The sequence below is a fragment of the Pristis pectinata genome, chromosome 18, assembly GCF_009764475.1.
Source record: "Pristis pectinata isolate sPriPec2 chromosome 18, sPriPec2.1.pri, whole genome shotgun sequence".
In the NCBI taxonomy this organism is placed as follows: Eukaryota; Metazoa; Chordata; class Chondrichthyes; order Rhinopristiformes; family Pristidae; genus Pristis; species Pristis pectinata.
In genome coordinates, this window is record NC_067422.1 from 25854971 (window position 1) to 25881825 (window position 26855).

At 40.1% G+C, this 26855-nt stretch overlaps 1 protein-coding gene across 1 annotated transcript; it reads left to right on the forward strand.

Annotated features, from left to right (window-relative positions):
• tekt3 (tektin 3) lies at positions 1–26855 on the forward strand. The gene is made up of 8 exons (XM_052033335.1): positions 1–283; positions 3485–4074; positions 5999–6082; positions 6170–6240; positions 9368–9511; positions 11607–11829; positions 15247–15401; positions 26639–26855. The coding sequence occupies exons 1-8, from the start codon at positions 1–3 to the stop codon at positions 26853–26855; spliced, it is 1767 nt and encodes a 588-aa protein (XP_051889295.1).

A 26855-nucleotide genomic window follows, 5' to 3' on the forward strand; every position in this document is an offset into this window, starting at 1 on the left:
ATGGCAACGGTGCTCCAGGGTTTTCCGTACACACAGCGCAGACTGACCCGGAGACGAAGACCCGCCCCCGCCGCCCGCTCATTTGTTTATCAGCCCGAATGGATGTGCACCCGACCCGGGATTCCGTCGCCAGGTCGCAGACACGAGTGTCAATCAATCAACACATCCGACTCCCTGCCCCCGTGCTGTGAGCTTTCAGCTCTAGCCGTATACCTGCGCTGCACTTTTGACAGTCTGAAGACAGCGAAGTTGTCCTACCAGAAAAAAAAAGCCCTGTTATCTGGTCGGTAAAACGTGTAATATTTTGCATTGTAAGGTTTCTTTTTAAGAAAATAACTAGAAACTAATTCCTGGACAATTTGCACAACTGCAATGCATTTAAGTATTTTGTTTCAAGAGTTGCTGTGAATGCAAAAGTTAAATCCACAAATATTTGAATAGTTGAGTATTTGTCGTTTAGCAAATGCATTTAAATAATCAGGCTTTAACAGTTGAAAACATCCGATTAGGTATAATACTTCAATTTTGCGGGTGTTAAATGTAATGGAGTTTTTATTTAGGTCGATTAATTACCATGTTTGACTGTGTAAGTTTTCATAAGAAGTAGAAAGTAGTTTTGTTTATGTGTGCATATTGGGAGAATGGTGTCATTTAATTAAGATTGCAGACATTATATAGTTGAATATATGGAATGCATGTTAACCTGGATCATTTTAAGAGTTTGTGAACGATATTTGATGGATATTTCTTTGATTTTGTTTTGGGGTTCGCATCAGAATCAGAACTAATACTCTAGTCAGATATTTTGATCAATCAATACGGCACAGGACAAATGTTGTGGAAACCGGAGACTCTTCCACAGATGGGGGCAGGAGGTGAGGTGATGGGACCGGTAATTTGTGAGGAGCTGTGCTTCTTCTGTTGCTTACATGACTCCTCTAGGTGCTGTCCTCCTGGCCTGGAGGTTCTCAATACCATCTTGAATGCTCCTTCTCCACTTTGAGTAGTCTCAGGCCAGAGATTCCCAGGTGCTAATGGGGATATTGCACTTCTTCAAGCAGCCTCTGAGCACATCCTTGAATCTTATGGTCCAGCTGATAATCTCCTCCCAAGATAGTTCAGAATAGTGTTTGTTTCAACATAGCCAACTGAGATTAACTGGGACCTAAATGCCGGGGATGTTGCAGTGGCGGATTTTGCAGAGACAGTGTTAGTGGTGCTTTTCCAGTGCCTTGTGATGCCTCCTCTAGGTAGTCAGGGACTCAAAGCATACAGGAAAGCAGGGTGCCAGGTCTGAGATCCAGATCTTCAAATACCTTTTTCCTCAATCAACAACATTGAAGGTAATGGTGAGGAAGAGTAAAATATTTATTAAAAACTATATTGGTCATTATATTTTCCATACCTTCAATGTAAGAAGATGGACTAAATTTTGTCCATTTTAATGCCTCTTCTCCAAAGAGATGCCAGTTTAAAATATTCACAACCATAGTGACATTACAATACTTTGACAAGGAGCCCCTCTCCTGCATCCGCAGGAAAAAATATTTTTTCTTCATACAATTTTCTGACAGGAGGAAAGGAAAACTACTACAGCTAAGCAGTGAGGGACCTAGCCAAACCAACAAGTCAGAAGAAATTATTCACACATTTAGAGTTTATGCTCGAAGTAGGTCTTGAACAATTGAAAGGCTGCCAACATCCTCAGAATTTCACTAAACATTTTAAAAGTGGGTAGGAGCACTACAGAACCCTATAGGATATCAGAGGTCATTCTTTTCCTGCTAACATTGATTCCCATATATTCATCAAATACTGATCCGAGGACAGTTGCCATTTACAAAAATATATAACCCGGCTTTATAGAATATCAACTCAAGAACTGCAGCACAAAATATAGTGCATCAAACTATTTCTTGTACCATTTAATTTTGACCAGCACTAGAATTGGCTGCCATCATATTACCAAACTGTTTGATCACAATGTTAATGGCAGATGGGGTGAGGGGGAGGGGGGGATGAGAGACAGTAAGGATCTTTGACAACAGAATACTATTATTGTAAATCAAGGCTGTTTTAGTTCCTGCTATATAGTTCTTACATTCTGAGAACTTACACATTTTAAAGTAAGTCCTTCAGTATTGATTTACAATTGGTTGATGGCATTAATGGAACTCCTGGCAAGTTAATATCTGATTTAAAATGTAGAAGGTTATTGGGAATGGTTACAGAAGTGGTGAAAACAACAGTGAATTCATTGACCTGAATAAAATGTAATAATCTAAAGAAGATATAAAAATTATTCTGAGTTATGTACCTTCCGTCTAGCAATATCTGAGGCATTATTTCAATTACATTTGCGGGAGGTAATGGATAAATCATTAAGCGGGAAAATCAACCATGTTGTCCCCAGCAAGCTCTACTTATGAGTTATCTATTACATTGCTTAATGAGAATGGGAACTTTGGATTGATTTCAGTGCCCTTCCTTCAGGAGGATCGTGTAACTAGTGTTACTTTTCATGGATTAAACATCAAGTGGAGAAAACCTGTGATTTTCTCCATTTGTTCTCTTGACATATGAAGCTTGAATCATAATTTCATGAATTCAGCATTCATAGATTGGCAATGTTGAGTTGTGAATAGAATAGTGGTGTTAGGGTTGAGTTGCTGTTGTAAGAATACTGGCACAGAAGAAATGGGCAAAATGGCCTCCATTCAGTAAATGTTTATGTTTTGACAAGTAATGCATTTGAAAGTTTGGTGCTGCAATCTCTTGATTTCAAAGGTGATGTCCAATCTTGAAGTACTTGTGGAGAGAGACACTTAACATTTCCACTGAAGATAAAACAGCTTTTACCAGTTCAGATGGAAGTCATTAATATGAAACATTTACTGTCTCTCTCTCTCTCTCTCTCTCTCTACAGATCCTGTCTGACTTGCTGAATATTTCTAGCATTTTCAGTTTTTAGATTAGATTTCCATTGCCTGTAGCATTTTGCTGCTGCGCCCTATTGATTCAATTTGTGATTGTGGATTCCTTAAATGTACAAAAGAGCAGGGGCCTATATTCAGTGAGCCTATGTTCTGGTGCCGGTATTCTGAGTACTTATACAATTTAAAGTAAGTACTTCACTATTGATGCACAATTGGTGGATAGTATTAATGCTACTTCCAATAAATAACATTTGATTTAAAGTGTGGTAGATTGTTGTGAATGGTTATAGAAATAGTAAGAATAACAATGAATTCATAAATCTAAATAAAATGTAATAATCCAATGAAAATATTTAAAACATTCAGGAGCTGTATTTGAAGGAGATGAACATAGCTGCAACGATTCTTCTTTTGTCCTTCCTTTCAAAGTAATTCACTGCTGGAAGCAAAGGGCAAGTTATTTCAAGTATAATGTCTACACATGTTGTACAGTGTTGTACTGAAAAGAATAAAATTATGTCTTAAAAAATGATTTGTGTACTTTATAGGAAAAGGCTTCATTGAACTTTTAGATCCAACAATGACTGCTACTTACACTCGTCCTAGGCCAACTACTGCTAACTTTCTGCCAGCAATATCAACGATGGCATCAAGTTACAAGGGGCACTATCCTCTTAATGGGTATAGACACAACTTAATGATGCCTTGGAGGCCCAGCACTTATTACAAAGTGGCAAGCATTGCCCCTAACCTGGGCTCTTTTACGATGAATGTCCCTGGATCTGTTGAAGCCAAAAGTGCACATTTACCATCAAACAGAACAGCAATACTGACCAGATACACTCCCCAGGATTGGTATGAATCCAATCAGTTCAATTACAAGGAGTCAGAGTCCTCCAGACATATTGCAGAGAGACTAAGGATTGACACTGCTCGTCTGCTCCAGAACAAGGACAATATTACAAAGAAAACACAGTTTGAAACCAACAAAAATTTAGGAGAACGTGTCAACGACATTATGTTTTGGAAATCTGAATTAGATCATGAGGTTGAGCAGATGATTGGAGAGACTAATGCTCTCATACACGTCAAGAAACGATTAGAGCGAGCCTTGATAGAAACTGAGGGTCCTCTACAGGTAAAGTGCTCTCTAATAGTTAATTTTTGATCTCTTAATGCTCCAGTAATATACTATTGTCTAATATATGCATAGATAACGTCAGATACATTGATGAGTAATAACTACATTCAATTAAGTAACACTAAGAGAAAATGAAATGTTTTAAGGAGAAGATATTTTAATTATTTAAAGAATAACAGTTTACATAAAATTTTCCTCCATTTTTCCATTTTAACCTGTTCAGCTTCAGAAATCCATTGATCAATAGTCTGGGGAAAGTAGCTTTGAAGTCCATTTAGGCCCCATTATTCATTACCTCATGGTCTAATCTCTCACAGTATGATCCCAATGAGTTGAATGTTGATACAGTTGGGAAGAAGATTAGCCTTGGCCGTTATTGTGATAAATCTGAAGCATTTCACCTTTAATGCTTTATAATACTAACTTCTGACACTTTCTCTTATAGTTTTAAAATTCATGTGAATTCATACAGAATAGTCTGGTTTACTTGATACAATTGACTTAATAGCTGGTTGGGTTGGGATTGTGTCAGAAGTAAAAATTGAACAGGAGCTGGACCTGCCCAGAAAGCAGTTTTAACACAGAGAGGACTGGATGGTCAAGTGAGTAATCTGGTTGCAGGAAATTTGTTGGTTACTTAAAAGTGATAACAAAGCTGCCTGCCTTCATTTTCACAGTCATTTTACTTTTAACCACAAGCAACTGTGGCTCCCAGGCCTCAGAAATTCAGCAGTTAAAAGACGGAGACAAGGGCTGGCTTCATGAGGTGAATGTTTTGACATCACTGTTTGAGGGCCAGCAAGAAGTGAAGCGTTTCCTCTGCTCCAATGAACAACACAGCAACCCTGACCAACATCTACTCCTTTGAACAATATCTGCCCTTCCCCATCACCATCTGCTCTCACCTGCTGGACAAGATCTCTTCACCTTTGATCAATCCTGGGCACTTATAGTCAGGTCTCTCTGACCACCTTCAGACTCTTGCAACCAAGACCTCCAAGCATAATCAATACTACCTTCTACCCCCTGCCTTGAAGTCAGACCACCTTGAGATCCGGATCACCACTACACAATGACTTTTGGCAGTTCCCTAATATCTACTTGTTCTCATAGGCTTCTCACTTGTGAAGTGGGGTTCCTGCCCATAAGCCAATGACCCCACTTAAGTAGTCCCACTGTTAAATTTTGCAGGACAGTGGTGTGAATAGGTTCTCTTGGTTTTCCTTTTCCTTTTGCTACAGGATAAAATCTAGGGTGAAACTTACAGAATAGAATCTGAGGAAAGGGCCAAGCCATTCAATTTAAGTGCATACACTTTGTGGGATCCATCATAAATAATCTTCCCTTCCCATGGGGAGGGTTTTAAAAACAAGAGGGCATCAGTTTAAGGTGAGAGGAAGGAGTTTTATAAGGGATTTGAGGGGATTACTTTTACACAAAGAGTGTTTAATATCTGGAACTTGCTGCAAGAGGAGGTGGTGAAGTCATACACAATGACTACATTTGACAGAGTTTCAGGCAGGCATTTAAATGGGCAAGGCCTAGAAGGATAGAGATCTAATATGGGCAAATGGGATTAGTGTAGATGGGCAAACATGCATGACATGGTGGGTCAAAGGGCCCATTTCTTTGCTGTGCAACTTCATGACTCTATGACTCTTAAGGTCTTGCCTTCAGAAGAGGAATAATCAGTTATTTGTGGTCATTATTTTTGAAACCCATTCTTCTGGTTTTCTTGATCTTGAATTTTTTGAATTATGTTTCAAGATGTTGTGTTCAAATTGAATAATTTGTATGAAATTATATTGAGTCTGTTAGGATAGTCAACAATAAACTGCCGCATAATGTCCAGGGACCTTGCTTCCGATCCACTTGTTTTACACACTGTTCTTGATTTGTATGCAAATTATTAATACAACAGGTGGCACAGGAGTGCCTATACCAAAGAGAGAAAAGGATGGGGATAGACCTCGTTCATGATGATGTAGAGAAACAATTGTTAAAGGTGAGCGAATCTCAAGAATTCCAGACTTTTTTTGTTACAAATATATTTTGGTATGGCCATTGAGTAATATCTGCATTTTTTTGCCAGGAAGTTGATTGTATAAAGTCCTGTCAAGGAAGAATGAGAAGACATCTGGACAGAGCAATTGCCCAACTTGCGTAAGAGTAATAACTTAAATTACAATCTGAGCCATTAATTAAACACTTTCAGGAAAGATCTCAGAGCTACAACTTTATGTGGGGAAGAGAGTGTACTGCATAGCATTTTCATACCCTAAGTATATAGATTAATAGCATTGGGCAGTGATGTTTTCAAGCACCAAGTACATTACTCCAAGGTTTAATGTTGTTGTGAATGTAGTAGTGTTATACTAGAGAATTCTTTTCACCAAACAAATTGCAGAGACCCACCCTATCATCTCTGAGTTATAACTAATTAGATCTCTGAGACCCCCTAATCTCTTCAATGAAATTACATTGCCCTAATACTCTGCCTTCCCACTATTTAAATCACTCTGAACAAATTACCTTACGTCAACTATTCATTTCAAATATTAATGCAGTGGCTCATTGAAGATGCTGTTGTGTAGAAGCCTATCTCACTAAGATTGAATTTTCCAATAGTTTCATTATACTGTCCAATGAAAGGATAAAGGAATTTAATGACCCTAAATGTGTGCAAGTTGAATTGTGAAGTTTAACTCAATGAATGATTCTGCACATGTTTGCCACTTGGATAAAATGATGGGGAGGTACTTATGGAATTCTTTTCATTTTAATGCTCTTTGAGTATTGGAGTGGAGAGGACTGTCGACTTTGGGAACTAAGGGAAAAGTCAACCATTCAGACATTAACAAAATAGAGAGAGACAATACTGAAAAAACAGGTGCAGGAATTAGAGAAGCAGAGGTAAACCATAGCTATAATGGAAAATTATCGCAAATATTATATAAAAACAAATTGAGAAGTTATCTATGTTATGCACATTTCAGGAATATGAAAACAGAAAATATCACAGAAGTAGGGGAGTGAATGAAAAGAGAGTTTACAGAAATCAGAGAAAGACAAAGTAAAGCATCCGGAATCCAAAGAAAAGAGGTTTTATTGAAATTGTGGAAATACAGAAGGAAAAAAAAGTAGAGTAACTCAGATAAAGTCAGGAAATAATTGCAAATACAGAAAGAATAATAAGGGAAGAAGAGGAATCAGAAATTATCCCACTGTTACCTGAGTAATTTTAAATGGCATAGTGTTGTCCAAGATGAATTTCAATCAGGTTTCTCATGATAAAATAGTGGAATATTTCTTGGATCACCTATTGGTTTGCCTTTAGTCACCAATAGTCTAAAATGTTCTGAAAATCTGACAAGGTGGCTGCATTTAACTGGACGAATATTAGTTTTCATATGTTTATTACATTGCTAATAAATCTGTTTTCTTTAGTGAAATGAATTAAGAGCTAAAACATCTGGGTAGTGGCAGAGTATTAAAACCCCACTAAAATCAAATCCTTGCTTTGAATTTCCACAGCATGCAGATTCATATTTCAATTTGGTAAATATCGTGCATTCTGAGCTAGCTATTAATGTAGTTTTGATATTGCATTAAATATCATTCTGATCACACCGGATCTTAATGTCTGGACAAAACACTAAAGTTAATGAGAGATATTCATTAAGGACAAATGTAGGATGTGGCCGTTTTACCGATAATCGTAATGATAATTGCCAGAATTAAAATTGTTGTTGGTTTTGAATTGTAAATTGATTTTTCCAATCAAAGGCATGCACATCTGTAGAAAATCTTAAACATTTTTTTTAACTTGTTCATTGCCAAAATGGTATTTCCTTACAAGCATTAGTTTTGTGATATTTTACAGTGGAGAAGCTAACTTGTATATCTTCCAAATGAATAAGCCAATGTGATTGAAGAATAATATGACATTAGTTGATTAGGAACTGTCAACCAGTTGCTTTTCAATATTTATCTATTTCTATAACCCCTTCAGTGAGACATGGAAGCCTAATTTCAAAGTAAGGATCCTGTATCTCTCCAATTTGATTTAAAACATCCTTACAGCCTGACAACCACAATTATACAGCACAGAACTATGATTAGACAACCTAATTAAAATTCTAAATTGCAGTTAGGTTTCCCCAAAAGGCTGAGATGTACAATTATTTGAAATTAAAGAAATTAAGTAGGTAGTTAAGAGAAGATAATTCTCTTCAGTAAATGATAAATCCCATGCCTATCTAGTTTCCTTCCAGCTTGATTTATTGGGGAAGTGGCACCAAAGGAGAAAGTATCCAAGAGACAGCAAAAGGATTCTCAGTAAGCTTTGCTACAGTCTTTTTTCCACAGGAGAGACAATAACCATGACCATCAAGAGTAATCTAATGACTGTAGGCTGAGTCCAGATTTATGAATCAAAATTTGCCAGGTTAGAGGAACAATCTGAAGTGGTAATCAATGTGCCTATTGTAATATCATGCACGTTAGTTCATGCAAGTAAGTCATATTACATTCTTGTCATTTTTGGCTAAATGTCACCATCAAAACACACACCATTCAATGCCTGCAGTTTACTATTGTATTCAAATTTACAGATATGTAAGAAATAAAATCAGAAATTGATGGATATATTCAGCAGGTCAGGCAGCATTTATGCAGAGAGAAAAGTTTCAATTCAATTATTTTTTGTTCTGCTGATAGATCATCTGCTCTAACATTGGGCTGAACGTGCTGGCTGTGGCTATCAATTCTGAAGGCAATTGCTGGTGTTCAGTCTGCATAAGTCTAAGACTTAGCTGTGGGCTGCTGAACACAGGCAAAAAGTCCAGGCAGAGGGTTGAATACAACTCATTTTGGCAGGTTAATCAGTTTCCGCTGCCTCATGAATGCCTGGCTCACCTGCTGAGTGCTTCCAGGATTTTCTGCTTTCATTCCAGTTTTTTTTTTGTTTTGTTTTTGTAGAAAAGTAGGAAGTCTTGCATTCTTTATAACCATAAACTAAGGGTAAATTTGTGCATAAGGCAGATGTTGTGGATCTGTCTCCCACTATAGAAAGCACCTCATGCTTACTTGCACTGAAATCCATAGAAATTAAATGGAATGTACTTATAAAATGTCATCAACTTGAATCATTAACTCCATTTTTGACCCTCTGCATGCATCTTCTGTTTTTATTCCAGGTTTCGAGCATCTGTGGTATTTTGCTTTGGTACAACTTTTCCCAATTTGTTTCTTTGCAGTACTGAAACAACAAGGTTGTTCATTTTTGCAGATCAAATAGAGGAGCTCAGCATGAGCTGGAACGGGATATCAATGATAAAAGCATAGCTTACAGAATTGATGGAAAGTGTCACCAACTACGAAACACATCTGATGGCATCGGTTACTATAGAGGAGTGGATCATATGGATGCTACGTAAGATATAACAACATTGATGAGTTACTGAACTGTTAATTCTTCAAATAAATAAATTCCTGTTTTTGGGTAATCTTAACCATGAAGGTTTGCATAATTATACGTTTTGTGGCACCTAAGCACCGAAACACATACCTGTTACAATGACTGGCAGGAAGTATATTCAGCCTTGTTAACATAAAATGCCTCCATAACTAATATCTATGTGGGAAAATCTTCAGAAGAACATCAGCGTAAAAGAATAAAGACAATGCATAGTCATAAGTTCTTTCCTTTTAGTTCTTTCATTCTCTGTACACTAATTTGATTGACAGTTCAATCAAATTGTCTTTTAAGGTGTTTAGAAGCATGCTAGTTTTGAAGTTACACTGGCAATAGAAACAAATGCTTTACACATTCAGTCTTGATACTTTATTCTGATGCATTAATGCTTTTACTTTTGCATTAATGTAGAAGATGTTATTGTATTCTAATCTTTTGTAGGGATGGAATTTACTCTCTAGGAAGGATGATTGAGAGTACATTATGGATTGTCTTTCAAGTCTCTAATGATATTTTCAGGCTTACGTGGTAAAATTTTAAATTACTCCTTTCTTCAATATGAAGGTCAGATTGTCCCTTTGAACCTTGTCATTTCCTTGATTTATTTAATAGGTTTTGCAGTTTTTGTGTCAGCATTATAAAGATTCGGATGCTTGTGTAAATTGCCTCTTTACCATGTATGTATGACAACAATTCCTTAGTGTAAATTAGAGTTAAACATGGTGTTCATTCATTGCTTTGTAGATTTCTATGTTGAAATCTGTACAAATGGTTGTGTCGCTTTGGGTCTTAAGGCTGAGAAGTGAAATAGTCAGACAGCTATTTGAAAAGCTACTGTTTGATCAGAACAAAGATTCTTAATAGTGCTGGTCCCCAGTTGAGGTAATAAACTTACATAGGAGATTTAAGAGAGCATAATGCAAACTGAGTTTGACATACAAAACTAGACAGTTATTCTTTGAAGTTACAGAGATATTACACAAAAGCTATTAATCTCTTATGGGCATTGTAAATATTATAAACTGGTGCAATTTAGCTAATGTTTTCCATTATGAATGTCTGTAAATGAAGATACTTATTTTCATCTTAAACTCTTGCAATTTGTGGAATCTCCCCAGTTTATAAGGGAATCAGTTAACAACCTGCAGCCAGGTTAGCTCCAGTGTTCTTCAGTGTGCTTCATCCAAATGTGCTCTGTTCCTGAACCCTAAAGAGGAAAAATATACACCAGTGGTCCAAGAGGAAAGTTCATTTAACTACTCCATATTAGGTGATAGCTATTGCGGAGTGTAACCTGTTGCCTCTGAGTCAATGGGTTACAGCTTCAATTCGTACCCAGAGACTGGAACATAAACATGCCTGTGGAGTACTTAGGAAGGTTGCACTGTTCAAGTTGCCACATTTCAGATAAGCTGTTACACTGAGCTCCCATCTCCCTTTATTCCTGGATGTACAAAATTTCTGAAGTCGCTATTCTTAAGAAGAGCAAGTGCCCTGACTAATATTTATTCCCACTGCATATCATTAAATAAATTACCCATTCATTAACCTGGAATATCTGGTTATTGCCCTGACATGGATTTCAACAGGTCTATCAGGAGGATACCAGACTAGAAAAGCTAAGGAAGGAGCAGGGAAGTTTGAAAAACACCTGCTTGATTCCTGTGTTTAAAGCGGCATCTATCTCTGGACATTGCTGTCTGATTTACTGCATAATAGCAGAGAGCTGTTTTCACCTCTGAATGTAAAATCTGAATTTCTTTATCATGCATAATAAATTACCAATGAGATTAAAATTTTATCTTACAAATTCTCCTCAGTATGAAAACTAATAAGATAAATTAAGAATGCAATGGTAGTAAATTGTTGTCCAACTATGATAACAGCAAAGACAATGTAGTGGACAGAATACATTTTGGAAATACAGTGCAAAGAACTGACGTGATTGTTTGGTGCATTTGTGCAACTGACGGAAATGAATTTCTAGTTACCAATAAGAAAACAACAGGTAGGAACTAGTTGCAATCATTTTAATGTGTTTTTTTTCAAACAGAACTTCAGTTCCAGAGACTTGGGCCAAGTTCACAGATAATAACATTTTACGATCACAGAGTGAACGGGTCTCTTCTGCTAAAGTCCGGGATGATATAGAAAATCTCCTTAATTCAACATCCAGTGAGATGTGGAACCAGTTCAATACTCTAAATGTGTCATTGACAAACCGCATCTCTGAGACAAGTGATGCCAAAAATAAATTGCAGATACATCTTGCTAAGGTAAACAGAGGGTTCAGGTTAATAATTCTGATAACAGTCGCTAATTATTCAGTTTCATGGATTATAGGGTAAGGTATGTAAAAACATTTTTGCACGATGTCCAAAACAGTATATGGACAATTATATAGTTAATGTCATGTTTATTTATATATATCATTACTTTAGTTAAAAAAAAATGTCTCTAGACATTTACTAGCTGAAGTGTAATGGGTGGTTATGTTTTTTTCCTAAACTTGAAAAGTCTGTGTTCCTGCCATAGGCAACAAACATTGCCCATCCCTAATTACCCTTAAGAAAATGGTGGGAAACTGCCTTCTTGAACCATCATAGTCCTTGTGGTGAAGGCACAGTAACCGCCTTGCCCCCCCCCCCCCCCCGCGCCCCATCCCTCAACTATCCACACTGACGTTTGGCAGAGAGTTTTCATGCACCATCCCCAGCACACCCTATTCACTAGGGTTGTTTAGTAGGAAATTCTCTAGATTTTGACGCAGTAAGAATAAAGAAACAGGCTATGTACAGGCATTCCTCAAATTACATTTGATTTTCTGAATTTTCACAATAATGACACTGAGTCTTTTGGGCACAGATCCTAGATTTACAAATTTATTTTTCACTGTAACAAATAATGCACCTCTTCCTGTGCATAGGAAAACATGGTACAAAAATCCCATATTGCATTTCACCTTGCCTTTTTGTACAAAATTCCACTTAACAAAATGTTTTCTAGGAACATATCCCTTCCATAGATCAAAGAATGGTGGCATTTCCTGCTGCCTTTATCCCTCTGGGTGGTAAAGGTTTAGTTTTGGCAGGCACTGTTGGAAAGTCTTAATAATCTGCTGCATTATAGGTACTGCATCCATTGTCTGCTTGAAGCAGTGGACTGAATGAATGATAATTGTGATGGATGAGCTCCCAATCGAACAGACTGCTTTGTCCTGGACGTTTCTGAGCTTCTTTAATTTTTTAGGTGCTGCAATTATATGGGCAAATGGGGCGTGCTACAACAAACTCTTGATGTTTGTGTTGTGCATATCAGAGAGTTTGACTTTGAAGGATTTGGAGTTGAATCACGCACAGCAGAATAATTTGTCTCTGAACAGCTCTTATAGCACAGTATTTATGTGGCTGATTCAGTTAAGTTTATGGTCAGTGGTGACCCACAAGTTGTTGGCTGTAGGGATTCAACAATAATAATTTGAATGAATGTGGTTGGATGTTCTGTCACTGGAGATGATTGTTGCCTGGCAATAGTGTCACTTCACTTATCAGTCTAAACCTGAATGCTGTCTAAGTTTTGCCACCAGACAGTTAGGGACTGCTTTCTCATTCAAGAAGTTACGAACACTGCCCAATTTTCAACTTGTATTTCAATTTGTAATTTTCAATTTGTATTGCCCTCTGTCAAGTTGAAGTCCTGGGAGCTGGGCTCACAGTAGAAGACTGCACCAAGGCACATGCTGACACTGACAGCATGGTCCAGAGGCAAGGAGCAAATAACTTCAGGGCAACAGAAGATCTGTCCCATGGCATAAATGACTGGTCAAAGAGACTGACCAAGAAGCATCTTAAGAAGGGATGGAAAGATATTGAAATTTACATGAGGAATTTCAGAGTTTTGGACCTTGACAAGCATGGTCAGTAATAATAGTGAAGTTAAATATGCAGGTGAATAAGAGGCCAAAGTTGGAGGAGCACAGAGATCACAGAGGGTTTAGGGCCAGTGCAGAAAACAGCAATTGGGCAGTATTTGTGGGCCATGGGCTAATAGCAACACTGTCCCAAATGTTGCTGGTGATTGAGAGCAGAGTGATGGGCAATATTTTGTTGGTTTATATTTGTCCTATCTTTGATGGACAAGACATACCAGGCCATTTTTATTTACTGTGTTGGGAGGTCCCAGCATTGTCACAGTACTGGAACTACCTGGCTTGATATCAATTATACTCCAACTGGAATTCAGTTTTTGTCCTTGCTTAACCGTGAATGGATCCAAAAATTCATGATGGAACCCAAACCGAGCATCGGTGAGCCGATTATTGTTGAGGATATGTAACATTCCTTTTGGCATGGGGCAGTTGAACTTTTGTCTACAAACTTTATCCAGGCCTCAGAATTACACCTCGAGTAACATAGTTTCAATAAGAAAGGTTTAGGGGGATATGGGCTAAACTCAGGCAAATAGACTAGCTCAGGTAGGCACCTTAATGGGCATGGGCAAGTTGGGCCTACGTAACTATAGTTACTTAGCTACATTTGCTTTAATAAGAACTATGGTAGTGCTAAAGGATGATTAGATTGCATGTTGAAATATCATAGTAGAAATTATGTGTTTTAATCTATTCAGTTATAATATTGTACAATGCAGTTTTAGGTATATTGTGATGGGCATGAAGTATTTGCTAATTCAAGATTGTTATTGACAACTCGGATTCTAAAATTACACTTCGTACATCTCTATGTATCTAGGCGAGATGTTGTGAATCTAACTCTCAAGATAATCTTTATAAAAATTAACTTTTCAAATAAAACTATATGGATTGACATGAGATAGCATGGTCCAGAAAAGTTTCAACTCAAAGATGAACTGAGAGACATTATTACCAAGACTTGTACAGACCCAGAAAGTGTTGAAGAAAAAAGATGCAATGCATTGAGGAGCAACTCCTGTAAACAAAGTTAAAGCATTGCAAAGATATATACAGTAAAACCTGAGTTTACAAGGCTTAAAGGAAAATTAAAGGGACATGTGTTTTTTGTCTTTTTCATCATCTCTCAGTCTGTGAAAGTTGTACTAGTAATGTTTAATAACATTTTAACTGAGCAATGTAAGTAAGGGAGACTCGACCTTTGAAACTGCTATGCTACTGATTAGCATATACTTTTCCAATGAATGTTATTTTACTGCAGTAGGGATAGCTGTGTTACATATTTGTTAAAAATACCTACAATTTACCCGCTGCCACCAGTATTTAAATCAGTATGAACCTCTTAATCCAACATTAACCCTGCAACAACTTTGTGCTTTGATAAACCCACAAATTTAGAAAGGGGATAGTTTACAGAGAGAAAAGAATGTAATCATCTACTCTATTGACATATAGATTGTATATCTAAAGTTTGAACAGAAACAAATATAGAACAATGCAGTCCCAAGGTTAGTCAGTGATTATTTCTCTAAGATAGCATGAAAACTAAAATACCAGACAATTGCCTTAGTTTTTCCTACAGATGAAGAAAATACTCTAAGATATTGTTGTGATTTGCCACTAATAAGATCAATAAACCAGGTACAGTGGTCTCTGAACATGTATTTTCATGATGCTATGTAAAAACAGCTGGATATTAGTCCCAGCAAATGCTGCAGGAACACATCCATGATTTCCCTCCTGTGTGTTTTCTCTGGTCGTGCAGACTCTTCAAGCGATCTTCCAAACTGAACTGACAATTGGAAACATCAAACGAGCAATCAAAGATAAGGAAGGACCTCTGAAGGTAGCTCAGACTCGTCTTGATGAACGTACACGGAGACCAAATGTGGAGCTCTGCCGAGATCCAGTCCAAATTCAGTAAGTTCAGAAGTAAAGATACAATATATACATGTCAGCTAAGCAGCAACCACAATTACTGAGGTAATGCTTTTCTCTTTCTTGAAAGGAATCCATTAACCCACAAAGTCTCTTTCCCTCTCATCAGCAATAAAACCACCAATCTTATAAACGTACAAATATTAAACACAGACAAATACCACAGGTCCATTCACCTTGCCCTACACTCATGATGTCTTATACAACGCAATCCATATAATCTCCATAAACACAAAGCCGCGTAATCTCGTTGAGGATTTTTTTTGTTGAAAAGATCAGTTAGAATGATAAATGTTATAACACTGAAGAAGGGTTTAAAGCCTCCACTTAGAACTATCCAATTACTTCCACACCCCTGTTCTATTCGTGTGGCCTGTAATTGTTTTGACTTCAAGTATTTTTCCAATTTTCTTTGAACGTTGCTATTCAATCTTCCTTCACCACTGTCGCAAGCATTGTACCTCAGATCACAATTCATTGTATTGCTCTTTTTGTCACTTTTTTTTGCAAATGTCTTTGAACCTTAGTCCTGGGATAGATTTTCAGACACCGGTATTAGTTTTTCCTTGTTTAGTGCATTAACATTTTTTGTGATTTAAACATCTCTATCAAATATCTTCATTACTTTTCGTGCTCCCAGATTATCAAACACAGTTCCTCCAATCTCCACACATTATTCTCAACTCAAGGATCATTCCAATAAATCTCTACCCTTCAGAAGGTTTTGTAATCCTTGCTAAATGGTGGGGCTCAGAACGGAACACAGTGCCTTATTTGAGGCCTAACCAGTGTTTTATAAAGATTAAACTGGAGGGAATGCAATAATCATCTCAGACCCAAAGGTGATTAAAATGTATTCAAAAGATCACATTAACCTGGTGTTACAATACAGGATCCCTACTCCTTGATTTCCATCTCAGTCAGAATTAAATCCAATGAAAGTCAAAAAATTATAGATATAGGAAATCTGAAGTAAAACAGAAAATTCTGGAAACATTCATCAGGTTAACATCTGCGGAAAGGGAAAAGAGTTAATGTTTCAGGTCAAAGACCTTTCAGCAGACCTGGGGAGGAGAGAAAATAAGTTACTTTAAATTGCAGAGAGGGTGGGGGAACGATGGATAGGAAACATGGAATATTTCTGATTGGGTTGCCATGGTGATAAGTCATAATGGTCATCTGGTTAATGGGGACAGTGATCTTGAATCTTTGTATATCAATATCTCCTGGAGTGGAAAGTGACTATGGAGTTATTGAATCAATGAGTTAATGTATCAGAGAAAATGAACAAAAGTCATCAGATAAGAATATCAGGGAGTGAGAACACAAACAAGGAATGTAAAAGTTGCATATTGCAGGGCAGTGGAGAGAGAGAAAATGAGCTAATATCACAGACGGAAAACCTACAACAGAAATCACCAATTTGGATATAGGCAGAACAAGCAAGTTACCTGAAGCTGCCAAATTTTGTATTGAACTTCCAGATTCAATATTCTCCCAATGTCAACCTTAGCCTCACCCTGAAAAGGTTTTCTGAGAATTCAGTCCAATGTGAGCTTTATGAAATACAGTGATTTGGAATTCACCCTGCAAGATAGCACCTGTTCCCAACTCCACTCCTCCCCTCCCCTACCTAGCTTGGTCTGCCAGTCATCCTTCACCCCTCTTCAGTCCATCAGTCACCTCAGGCTCCTGTCTCACCACTCCCCCGTCCTCTTTATACTGGCTATCTCCCCTCTCCACTGTCAGTCCTGATATAGGGTTTTGACCCAAAACATCAACAATTCCTTTCCTTCCACAGATGCTGAATGACCTGCAGTTATTTGTTGCTCCAGATTCCAGCATCCACAGTCTCTTGTGTCTCTTGTTCTACATTTCTGTCTTTTGATGGTCAAAGAAAATTGCCTAAAAATGTGATGCTTAGCACTTTTTCAATATGCTATGTTTATGAAAATTGATACCTCCTGGAATGGAACATGATTACAGAGTGTGTGAGTTGCTCTGGAAATTCAACCAGGCACTTCCTGCTGCCAGTCATGCTTGTAGAGAACAGTTGTTTTCTGTTTCGGATGCACACATAATGACTTCATTCACCATGCATTGCTCTTCCAGGCTGCTCTGTGCACTGGTGTAGCACCAAAGCAGCACCAGACCTTACATTTATGCCTCAAGCACTACCAAATTTTCAAGCAGTAAGCCCACAGCCAAAGTGATCATGGATGCACCCAACTGTGACCTAGATGTCAAAAGTGATTGGGTTATTGTAAGCATGACTATCCAGTACGTACTAATCAATTCTGTTTATGTGGAACAGTTATTCCACATAAATATATCATTATTTTCTAAATCCATATCAAGCCATCCCTGAATTTATACTTCTCCAAAGAGTAGGAAACCAGATCTAACAAAGATCTGGTATGTTCATTGCATGGTGTATTATCCTGTAAGTACAACCTAGAACTTTATATGTAATGGTCCTGGGTCATTCCAGAATGATGCACTATAACAACCATTTATACCACCACTTCTCCACATAGAGTCCATGAGAGTTCAGGATTTAACCTGCTCGTGTGTACAACACTATACTTTTCTAAGTTAAACATAATTTGCCAAACTTGAGTTAACTATCCCAATACATCAAGATCTCCTTGTAATGGTCAACTATTTTCCATGATCCAACCTCTCGCACTTGCAGATAATTTTCCAAACATGTACACGTGGTTTTTAATTAAATTAGTAAATAACAGTTTTCAGAAAGGCAACTCATCATGACCATCGTGAAGACTATTGGAGTAGGGAATTAAACATATCCCATTGATAAATCTTTTCAAATGTCCAAACACCAACTCTGATGGAAAGGTATTGGTAACCAACTTCTATGGAGATCCAAATCAATTAGTAACTAATAACTTTATACTACAAGCATAGCACCAACTTTCAATCCACTATAGCTGTCTGCTACTAATTCAATATAATTCCATCTCATTTCAAAAGCTTTCCAGAGGTCCAGCTCAATAATGTTGCACAGGTTACCATCGTGAACTAACCTGATGACTTACTGAAAAATTTCAATCTGATTTATTAGTGATTACCTTTTCCAGCCACACCTGATGTAATTTTCTGTATCTCTGTGAAAAATATTTGATTGCATCCATATGTCTTAAAAACTGGAATAAAAATTTGCTGACAGGCAGTTGAGGTAGTTACAAGGCCCATAATGCAACTGACATTTGTTTGAACTGTGTTCATTGTTTTACTCCCCCCTTAAATGAGTAACTTGTAGCGACTCGCCGTCCGAGCAAGCGAACCGGCTCGGCGGTCGGGTCGCACGTCGTCGGAGCGGCAAGGCCCAAGATAGCACTGGGCCTTCATCTTCCCCGAGCGACAGGGAGAACCCGCACGCGGGAAAAGTATGATGACGTAGTGCATACGTCATTTCTGTTTTCGGTGGGCGGGAACCGTTCCTCTTAAAAGGCCCGCGCAAGGCGGGAAAATAAATCAGTTTTGTTCTGCAGCTCATCGACTAGTGTCTTACTTTCGCATCACGGTAGCAGCTGCTACATTGGTGACCCCGACGGTTCAAACAGATTTTGGACCCACACAATGGACGACAACGCAGCAGCCAACGCAGTGGCACTCAAGCTGCCCACCTTTTAGACGCTTCAGACCCACGTCTGAAGCACAATTCCAACTTCGGCAGATCACCTCCGACTCCACAAAGTACTACCACATGGTCAGCTCTCTGGACCAGGAGACAGCCGCCCAGGTTGGAGACTTCATTCAGTCTCCTCCGGAGGAAGGCAAGTATCCGGCTTTCAAAGCCCTTCTTATTTGGACCTTCGGCCTCTCCCGTCACGAGCGAGCTGCCTGCCTGCTTCATCTCAACGGCCTGGGGGACAGATCCCCATCGGCCCTGATGAACGAGATGCTGGCCTTGGCTGAGGGACACAAGCCCTGCCTGATGTTCGAACAGGCCTTCCTCGAACAACTACCCGATGACATTCACCTGCTGTTGACCGACGCCGATTTCAGCAACCCACGTGAGGTAGCCGCCCTGGCAGATGTCCTGTGGAAGGACAAACGCGAGAGCGGGTCGTCTGTCAGCCAAATCGCCAGAACGCGGGCCCAGCGCCTACCTAAACCAGTCCCAGCAACCAAGCGACCACACCCCAGAAACACAGACGACGACACTGGCGACCAGCTGTGTTTCTACCATCAGAGGTGGGGCGCAGAGGCCCGTCGATGCCGCCCACCCTGCAAGTTTCAGGGAAACACCAGGGCCAGCTGCTGCTGATGGCTACGGCAGCTGGCCGCCAACACAGCCTCCTATTCGTTTGGGACAAGCAGTCTGGGCGTTGTTTCCTTGTCGATACTGGAGCGGAGGTCAGTGTTTTGCCCCTGACCGGCCATGACACTCGTAACAGGCAACAGGGTCCCGCACTCAAAGCCGCAAACGGCACAACGATTCGGACTTTTGGTACCCATACAGTTCAATTACAATTCGGCGATAGCCGTTTTACCTGGAACTTTACCCTTGCCACTGTCGCCCAGCCACTCCTGGGAGCCGATTTCCTTTGGGCCCACAGCCTGCAGGGGAAGCGGCTAGTGCACTCCAGAACTTTCCAAACCTACTCCCGGGAGAAGCCGCCTACCAGCCCCAACATGGACTCCATTTCCCTGTCTGGTAACGAGTTCACCAAGTTCCTAGCCGAGTTCCCATCAGTTTTGGCACCTCAGTTTACAAATTCGATGCCCAAACATGGGGTGCAGCATCACATCATTATCACAGGGCCACCCCTTCATGCCCAAGCACGACGACTACCTCCAGACAAGCTCCGCCTGGCAAAGGAAGAATTCCGCCGCATGGAGGAGCTGGGGATCATTCACAGGTCAGACAGCCCCTGGGCCTCCCCACTGCACATGGTCCCCAAAGCCACCGGCGGGTGGAGGCCCTGCGGCGACTACCACAGGCTGAATGACGCCACCACCCTGGACCACTACCCCGTCCCTCACATCCAGGGCTTCGCGGCGAACCTACATGGGGCCCACGTCTTCTCCAAGGTGGACCTCATCCGGGGATACCACCAAATCCCGGTCCACCCTGACGACGTCCCCAAAATTGTGCTTATCACTCCATTCGGCTTCTTCGAATTCCTTCAAATGCCGTTCGGCCTTAAGAATGCCGCGCAGACTTTCCAGCGGCTGATGGACGCAGTAGGCCGCGACCTGGACTTCGTATTCATTTACTTACATGACATACTAATCGCCAGCCGTGACCGCCAAGAACACCTTTCCCACCTCCGCCAACTGTACTCCCATCTCCCGCCTCACTATCAACCCGGCCAAGTGCCAATTTGGACTCGACTCTATCGATTTTCTCGGCCACAGAATCACCAGCGAAGGAGCCACACCCCTACCCACCAAGGTAGATGCTATCCGCTATTTTGCCCATCTCAACACGGTCAAAGGCCTGCAGGAGTTCCTGGGGATGGTCAACTTTTACCATCGGTTCATCCCTGCAGCAGCCTGTATCATGTGCCCTTTGTTCTCGCTGATGTCTGGCAAGGGCAAGGACATCGCCTGGAATGACGAGGCCGCAGCTGCCTTCGTTAAGGCCAAGGACACCCTGGCAGACGCCGTGATGCTGATACACCCTAGGACAGACGTCCCAACCACCCTCACGGTGGATGCATCCAACACCGCAGTCGATGGGATACTGGAACAACTAATCGAAGGCTGTTGGCAACCCTTGGCATTTTTCAGCTGGCACCTTAGACCACCTGAACTGAAATACAGTGCTTTTGATCGGGAGCTTCTAGCGCTGTACCTGGCGGTCCGGCATTTCCGGTACTTTTTAGAAGGCAGGTCTTTCACCGACCATAGGCCTTTGTCCTTCGCCTTCTCCAAGGTCCCTGATCCCTGGTCTGCTCATCAGCAGCGACATTTGTCCTACATTTCCGAATTCACAACGGATATCCAACATGTCTCCGGAAAGGACAATGTCGTTGCTGATGTGCTTTCCAGACCGACCATCCACAGCCTGTCCCTGGGTGTAGACTACACGACCCTGGCTGACGCACAGCAAGCCGACGACGAGCTGCCCAGCTACAGGACCGCAGTCTCGGGCCTGCAGCTCCAAGATTTCTTAGTCAGTCCAGGTCAGCAGATCCTCCTTTGCGACATCGCAACAGGTCAACCCCGCCCTATAGTTCCTGCAGCCTGGCGGAAACGCGTTTTCGACTTGGTACACGGGTTGGCACTCCCGTCTATCAGATCAACTGTCTGACTGGTCGCCAGCAAATTCGGCTGGCATGGCCTGTGCAAGTAGGTCAGTGAGTGGGCCAGGACTTGTCCGCACTGCCAGACATCAAAAATCCAACGACACACCAAGTTTCGGCCACAGCAGTTCGAGCCTACCCGTAGAAGGTTCGACCACATCCATGTTGACCTCATTGGTCCTCTGCCAGTTTCAAGAAGAGCCCGATACCTCCTTACCATCATGGACCGGTTCACGAGATGGCCAGAGGCAACCCCTCTATCCGACATCACAACTGATTCCTACGCCCGGGCACTGCTCACAAATTGGATCTCAGGTTTTGGTGTTCCGGCCCACATCACTTCAGACAGGGGCGCCCAGTTTACCTCCAGCCTCTGGTCTGCATTAGTGAACATGCTAGGGACGCAGCTGCACACCACCACAGTCTACCACCCTCAATCAAATGGGTTGGTGGAACGTTTCCACCGCCATCTGAAATCAGCCCTGATGGCCCGCCTGAAAGGTCCTAACTGGGTCGACGAACTGCCTTGGGTCCTGCTCGGCATACGCACTGCCCCCAAGGAAGATCTCCACGCTTCGTCAGCTGAACTCGTGTACGGTGCGCCCCTGGTTATTCCAGGGGATTTCATACCCCCCCTTCGGGGCCAGGAGGAATAACCCACGGCAGTCCTGGAAAGACTGCGCGAGAGGCTCAGCAGCTTGGCACCGATTCCCACTTCGCGGCATGGTCAAGCCCCATCCTGTGAGCCCAAGGAACTACGAGATGTTTTCGTTCACAGGGGCACACCCCGGGCACCGTTGCAACGACCATACGAGAGGCCGTTCCGGGTCATCAGGAATAATGGGTCCATCTTTATTTTGGACATTGGGGGCAAGGAAGAGGTCTTCACGACGGACCGCCTCAAACGGGCCCATTTAGATCTACAACAACCGGTTGAGGTCCCAACACTGTGACGCAGAGGCCGACCTCCTAAGCAACGTCTAGCACAGCCCGTGAACCTTGGGGACCGTATCGCCGGTTCTGGGGGGTGTTGTGTAGTGACTCACCGTCTGAGCAAGCAAACCGGCTCGGCGGTCGGGTCGTGCACAGTCGGAGCGGCAAGACGCAAGATGGCGCTGGGCCTTCGTCTTCCCCGAGCAACGGAGAAAACCCGCACGCGGGAAAAGTTTGATGACATAGCGCATACGTCATTTCTGTTTTTGGTGGGCAGGAACTGTTCCTCTTAAAAGGCCCGCGCAAGGCGGGAAAATAAATCAGTTTTGTCTGCAGCTCATCGAGTGTCATACTTTCGCATCGTGGTAGCAGCCGCTACAAATTTACCAAATGAATACCTCCATATCTTTACCCCAGGTGATGTCATTATTTGTGTACTTACATCAACTGTACCTTATAAATAGAAAGCAAATAAAGGGTACACATAGTATAAAAAGGTATATAGTGTATAAATAGTTCTTTATGACAGGTCTATTTTTCAAAGTTCTTGTGTATTTACATGGATCAAGTGAACAAACTGTCCCTCTAATAACACATAATAGGGCTTTGAATGTCATCCATTCATGAAAATAAACATGAAAGAGAAATTGTACAATCGATGAGACCACACTACCTTCAGGTGGTGACAACACCTCTTTGGCCAGAGAGCAAAAACTCATCAGGGCCTGACACTCCAATGGGTGTAGTCACTTTTCTCACCAGTTGTCACACAAATCTACTAGGTGAGGTGTCTTGCAAGAGCAGTCACTTGAGAAGGGGACAGAGACCTGTGGTGGCATAAAGTCTGCAGTAGTGGCCATCAGACTCAGAGCAACAAAATTCATGCTGAATATGTCAGCACAGTCACCCACAATCAATTATATGGAAACAGTTTGTATTTCATGGTAGGCTCATGGAAATGTTCTGATTAGACCACTGAGAATTTAGTCATATTTGCAATGGATGTCCATCATTCTTTAACCAAGCAAGTAAAATATTCTTCAGGCTGTTTAATCTAATTGTACATTTAACAGATGCATTGATTTTAAAACCCCCTTTCAGGGATGAGTCAAATTATATCCTATTATTCATGGTTTTGCAGCATCTCAGAGTTATTGCTCAGTTGGATGATGTGGGTGTGAAATGTAATAGACATATGAAATTCATGATAGCACACCAAATATTCTATGATGTTTTGCAGTTCCGTTCATTTATTGTTGAGCAGAGGTTTAAAATGTATTTGTTCTATTTCTAGACTTATATTGTAATTTTAAAATTAATTCCTCAGAGAGACAACAGAACTTTGAGATGCAATTGGGTTGCATTACAAATTCTTCCTGATGCTGTCATCTAGGTAACTAAAGAGGTGAAATTTTCTTAAACAAGTACTTCAAGTAAAAGTCTACATGGTGACCTTCTGATTTATAAACCACGACAACATGAAAATAACTTTCCTGAAATTTAGGTACTCATTCTCTTTATTTCTTATCCTACAAAGATTCCTCAGCTGCTTAACAAGATGATGGTTGCTTTTGCGTGAGTTTACACAATAAATATCAGCAAGCTTTCTGATCTCCAGTTTAATCACCTAATAAATTTGTCTCTCAAAATTCATACTCCAAAGACTTGTATTAAAGATTGGTGCAGTGTAATATCAAGCAAGAGCTCTAATTTGATTGGTTCCTCTTCCATCGTGGAGTACAGACAAATATGGAGTCCATATTGACATCCTGGTGGAGATCACTTGGCGGACCATGGAGGGAGAATCAAACATTAGACCTTTCACCCTCTCAATGCCCAGCGCCATAATGAATAGTGCATTTTTCACCAAGTCGCTGAGGTTTTGTTCTTTTGAAATCTTAGCCCTATTAGAATCAATTTTTGTAACTTTAGCATGCAAGGCATTCATAGTATGCCACAAAGGGATCTACTCTCAGTCAAAATGGTGTTCACCCTTCATTGATGACATCAGATGAGAATTTCCTTCTCTGACTAATCTATTAAAAATGTCCTTGTAGGAGTCTAATCACTGGCAAATTGCTCCTTAATAACTTAATAAATCCTGAGTTTCAACTCCATCTGTCAACTTCTATCCATTGTTTTAAGCAACCTTCTGCTGGCCTCAATGTGTCATCTGAGTCATTAAATTGTTACTAATCCCATTGTGAAATGTTTATTGTAAAAACGTGGAAACGGTATGAAAATGATACAGCAACAATATGGCTGTAACAAACATAGAAACTGTTGCTATGAACACAGCAACCCGGCAGCTTTTCAAAATGTCTCATAGATGCTTTCTCCACAAAAGACTTAAGCTTGTTGGAACTTTAAAAGAAATCTTTCTACTTGACATGCAAATGATACTTAGTGACAACGATGGGAGACTCCCTTGTTTATGAGATAGTGAGGTTGGTTCCCGGTTTTGCCAGCTAGCTTCCAAACACTGCTGTACCCTGTAATTGGAAGTATGCAGCATCCAGAAGGAAGGAAGAGAAAAGAATATTTTCAAATAGTTCATTAAATCCAATGGGATAAGGCAACTTCAATTTTAGCTTTAACATCTGAAAGTCATTTTTACAACATGAAATGCCGCAAACATTAAAAAAAAGCCCTGGGTTATTATTATTTGGGAATGCAAGTTACTTTGTGCTTTTATTTTCCACTTTGGCAAACAGACAGATAATAAGTGAAGGACACAAAGGATAGTAGATATGTGAGCATACCTCATGAATGAGAAAGGTCACCAACCCATGAAACTTCTGTTGTTGGTATAGACTGTAATTTGAACTTCTAATTATGTGTATGTTCTTGTTCCTTATAAACTGTACAATGAACATGCATGGTATTTGGTTTCATTTGGCTTCATTTGGATGTAGAGCAAAGTGAGGTTTGTCAGGATCCAAGAAACATGCTTTTTTTTAGTATATCAACAAAATGATACTGATCTATGAATTATGTGCACACGTAACTACAGCAAGATAACCCTTAACAAACCTACTTATACTGAACATCATTTTATTTTCGTTATTTTATTCAAAATGAAGTTTGATGGAATTAAGTCAAAAGCATGGACTTAGTGTGTGACAGAAAAGAACATTTTTTCACTGCAGGGTTTCAGTGATAATAATGATAAAATAAAAACTAGCCACTCGAGATAAAGTTCTTTTTCTAACCTTACTCACTTTCCTGCAAAGATTTATTTCAATGGTTATTAACACTTTCTCAGTTTCTTTTGTTCTCTGCTTATTTATTCAGGACAACTTGTATTCTTTGTTTTATCTTAAGTACTCCGTACATGATGAAATTATAGCCAGCTTAATGCTGAAGGACCAAAAAGAAATTGCAAATGCTGGAAATCTAAAATATAACAGAAAGTGTTGGAAATATTCAGCAAATATTGCAGTATCTATAGGCAGAGAAACAGATTTAACATTACAGGTTAACGAGCTTTCATCTATTTCAGCTCTGTTTATATTACAGTTTACTTTTCAGTGACTATACATGTTGAAAGAGTACTGCAGGTTTCAATGAAATACATTGTTGGTGATAAATAGAATGGATCTTCTTGCTTGCAGTAACTGATCTGACCTTGAAATGTGATTAATTTAGTATAAGATTTCTCACATTTTCACTTATTTTCATGTATGGTCATGGAATTTTTCTTGTAAAAATTGCAGAGATACTGCTGGTGTTTTATAATCACAACAGGAAGTTCATGATTGAAATGAGAGTCCTTATTCTTCCACAGTAATTAGTAGGACAAAGAAACTGCATAAAAAAACAGGCTAAGCAAGTAAACACAGTATTCTTCAATCAGAAGGACAAGAAATTAATAATAGATGTTATAGCTATGATAAGCAACTGACAAATAATGTAGAAAATGGCGGAAATAAAGAAATATTTTCACCACTGGGATTGCAATATTAGGAAGAATTTTGTAGTCATTATTTTCATTGTCTTTTATCATAGCCTTGTTAATGAAGTTCGGGAGCTTGACACAACCATCCAGACCTTGCAGCAGAGGCTAAAAGATGCTGAAGATACTCTACAAATGTTGGTACAAACAAAATCAACCTTAGAGTATGACCTCTCTGTTAAAGCAAACTCACTTTTCATTGATCAGGAAAAATGTATGGGAATGCGCAAGAATTTTCCAAGCACTCCAAGACTGGTTGGATACACATGA

Bases quoted from the DNA above. Each gene is read 5' to 3' on its own strand.
- tekt3 (XM_052033335.1), top strand. From the start codon at position 1: ATGGCAACGGTGCTCCAGGGTTTTCCGTACACACAGCGCAGACTGACC. The intron at 6,083-6,169 runs GTGAGCGAATCT...TTTTTTTGCCAG, and splicing joins TAGAGAAACAATTGTTAAAG to GAAGTTGATTGTATAAAGTC. The intron at 6,241-9,367 runs GTAAGAGTAATA...TCATTTTTGCAG, and splicing joins AGAGCAATTGCCCAACTTGC to ATCAAATAGAGGAGCTCAGC.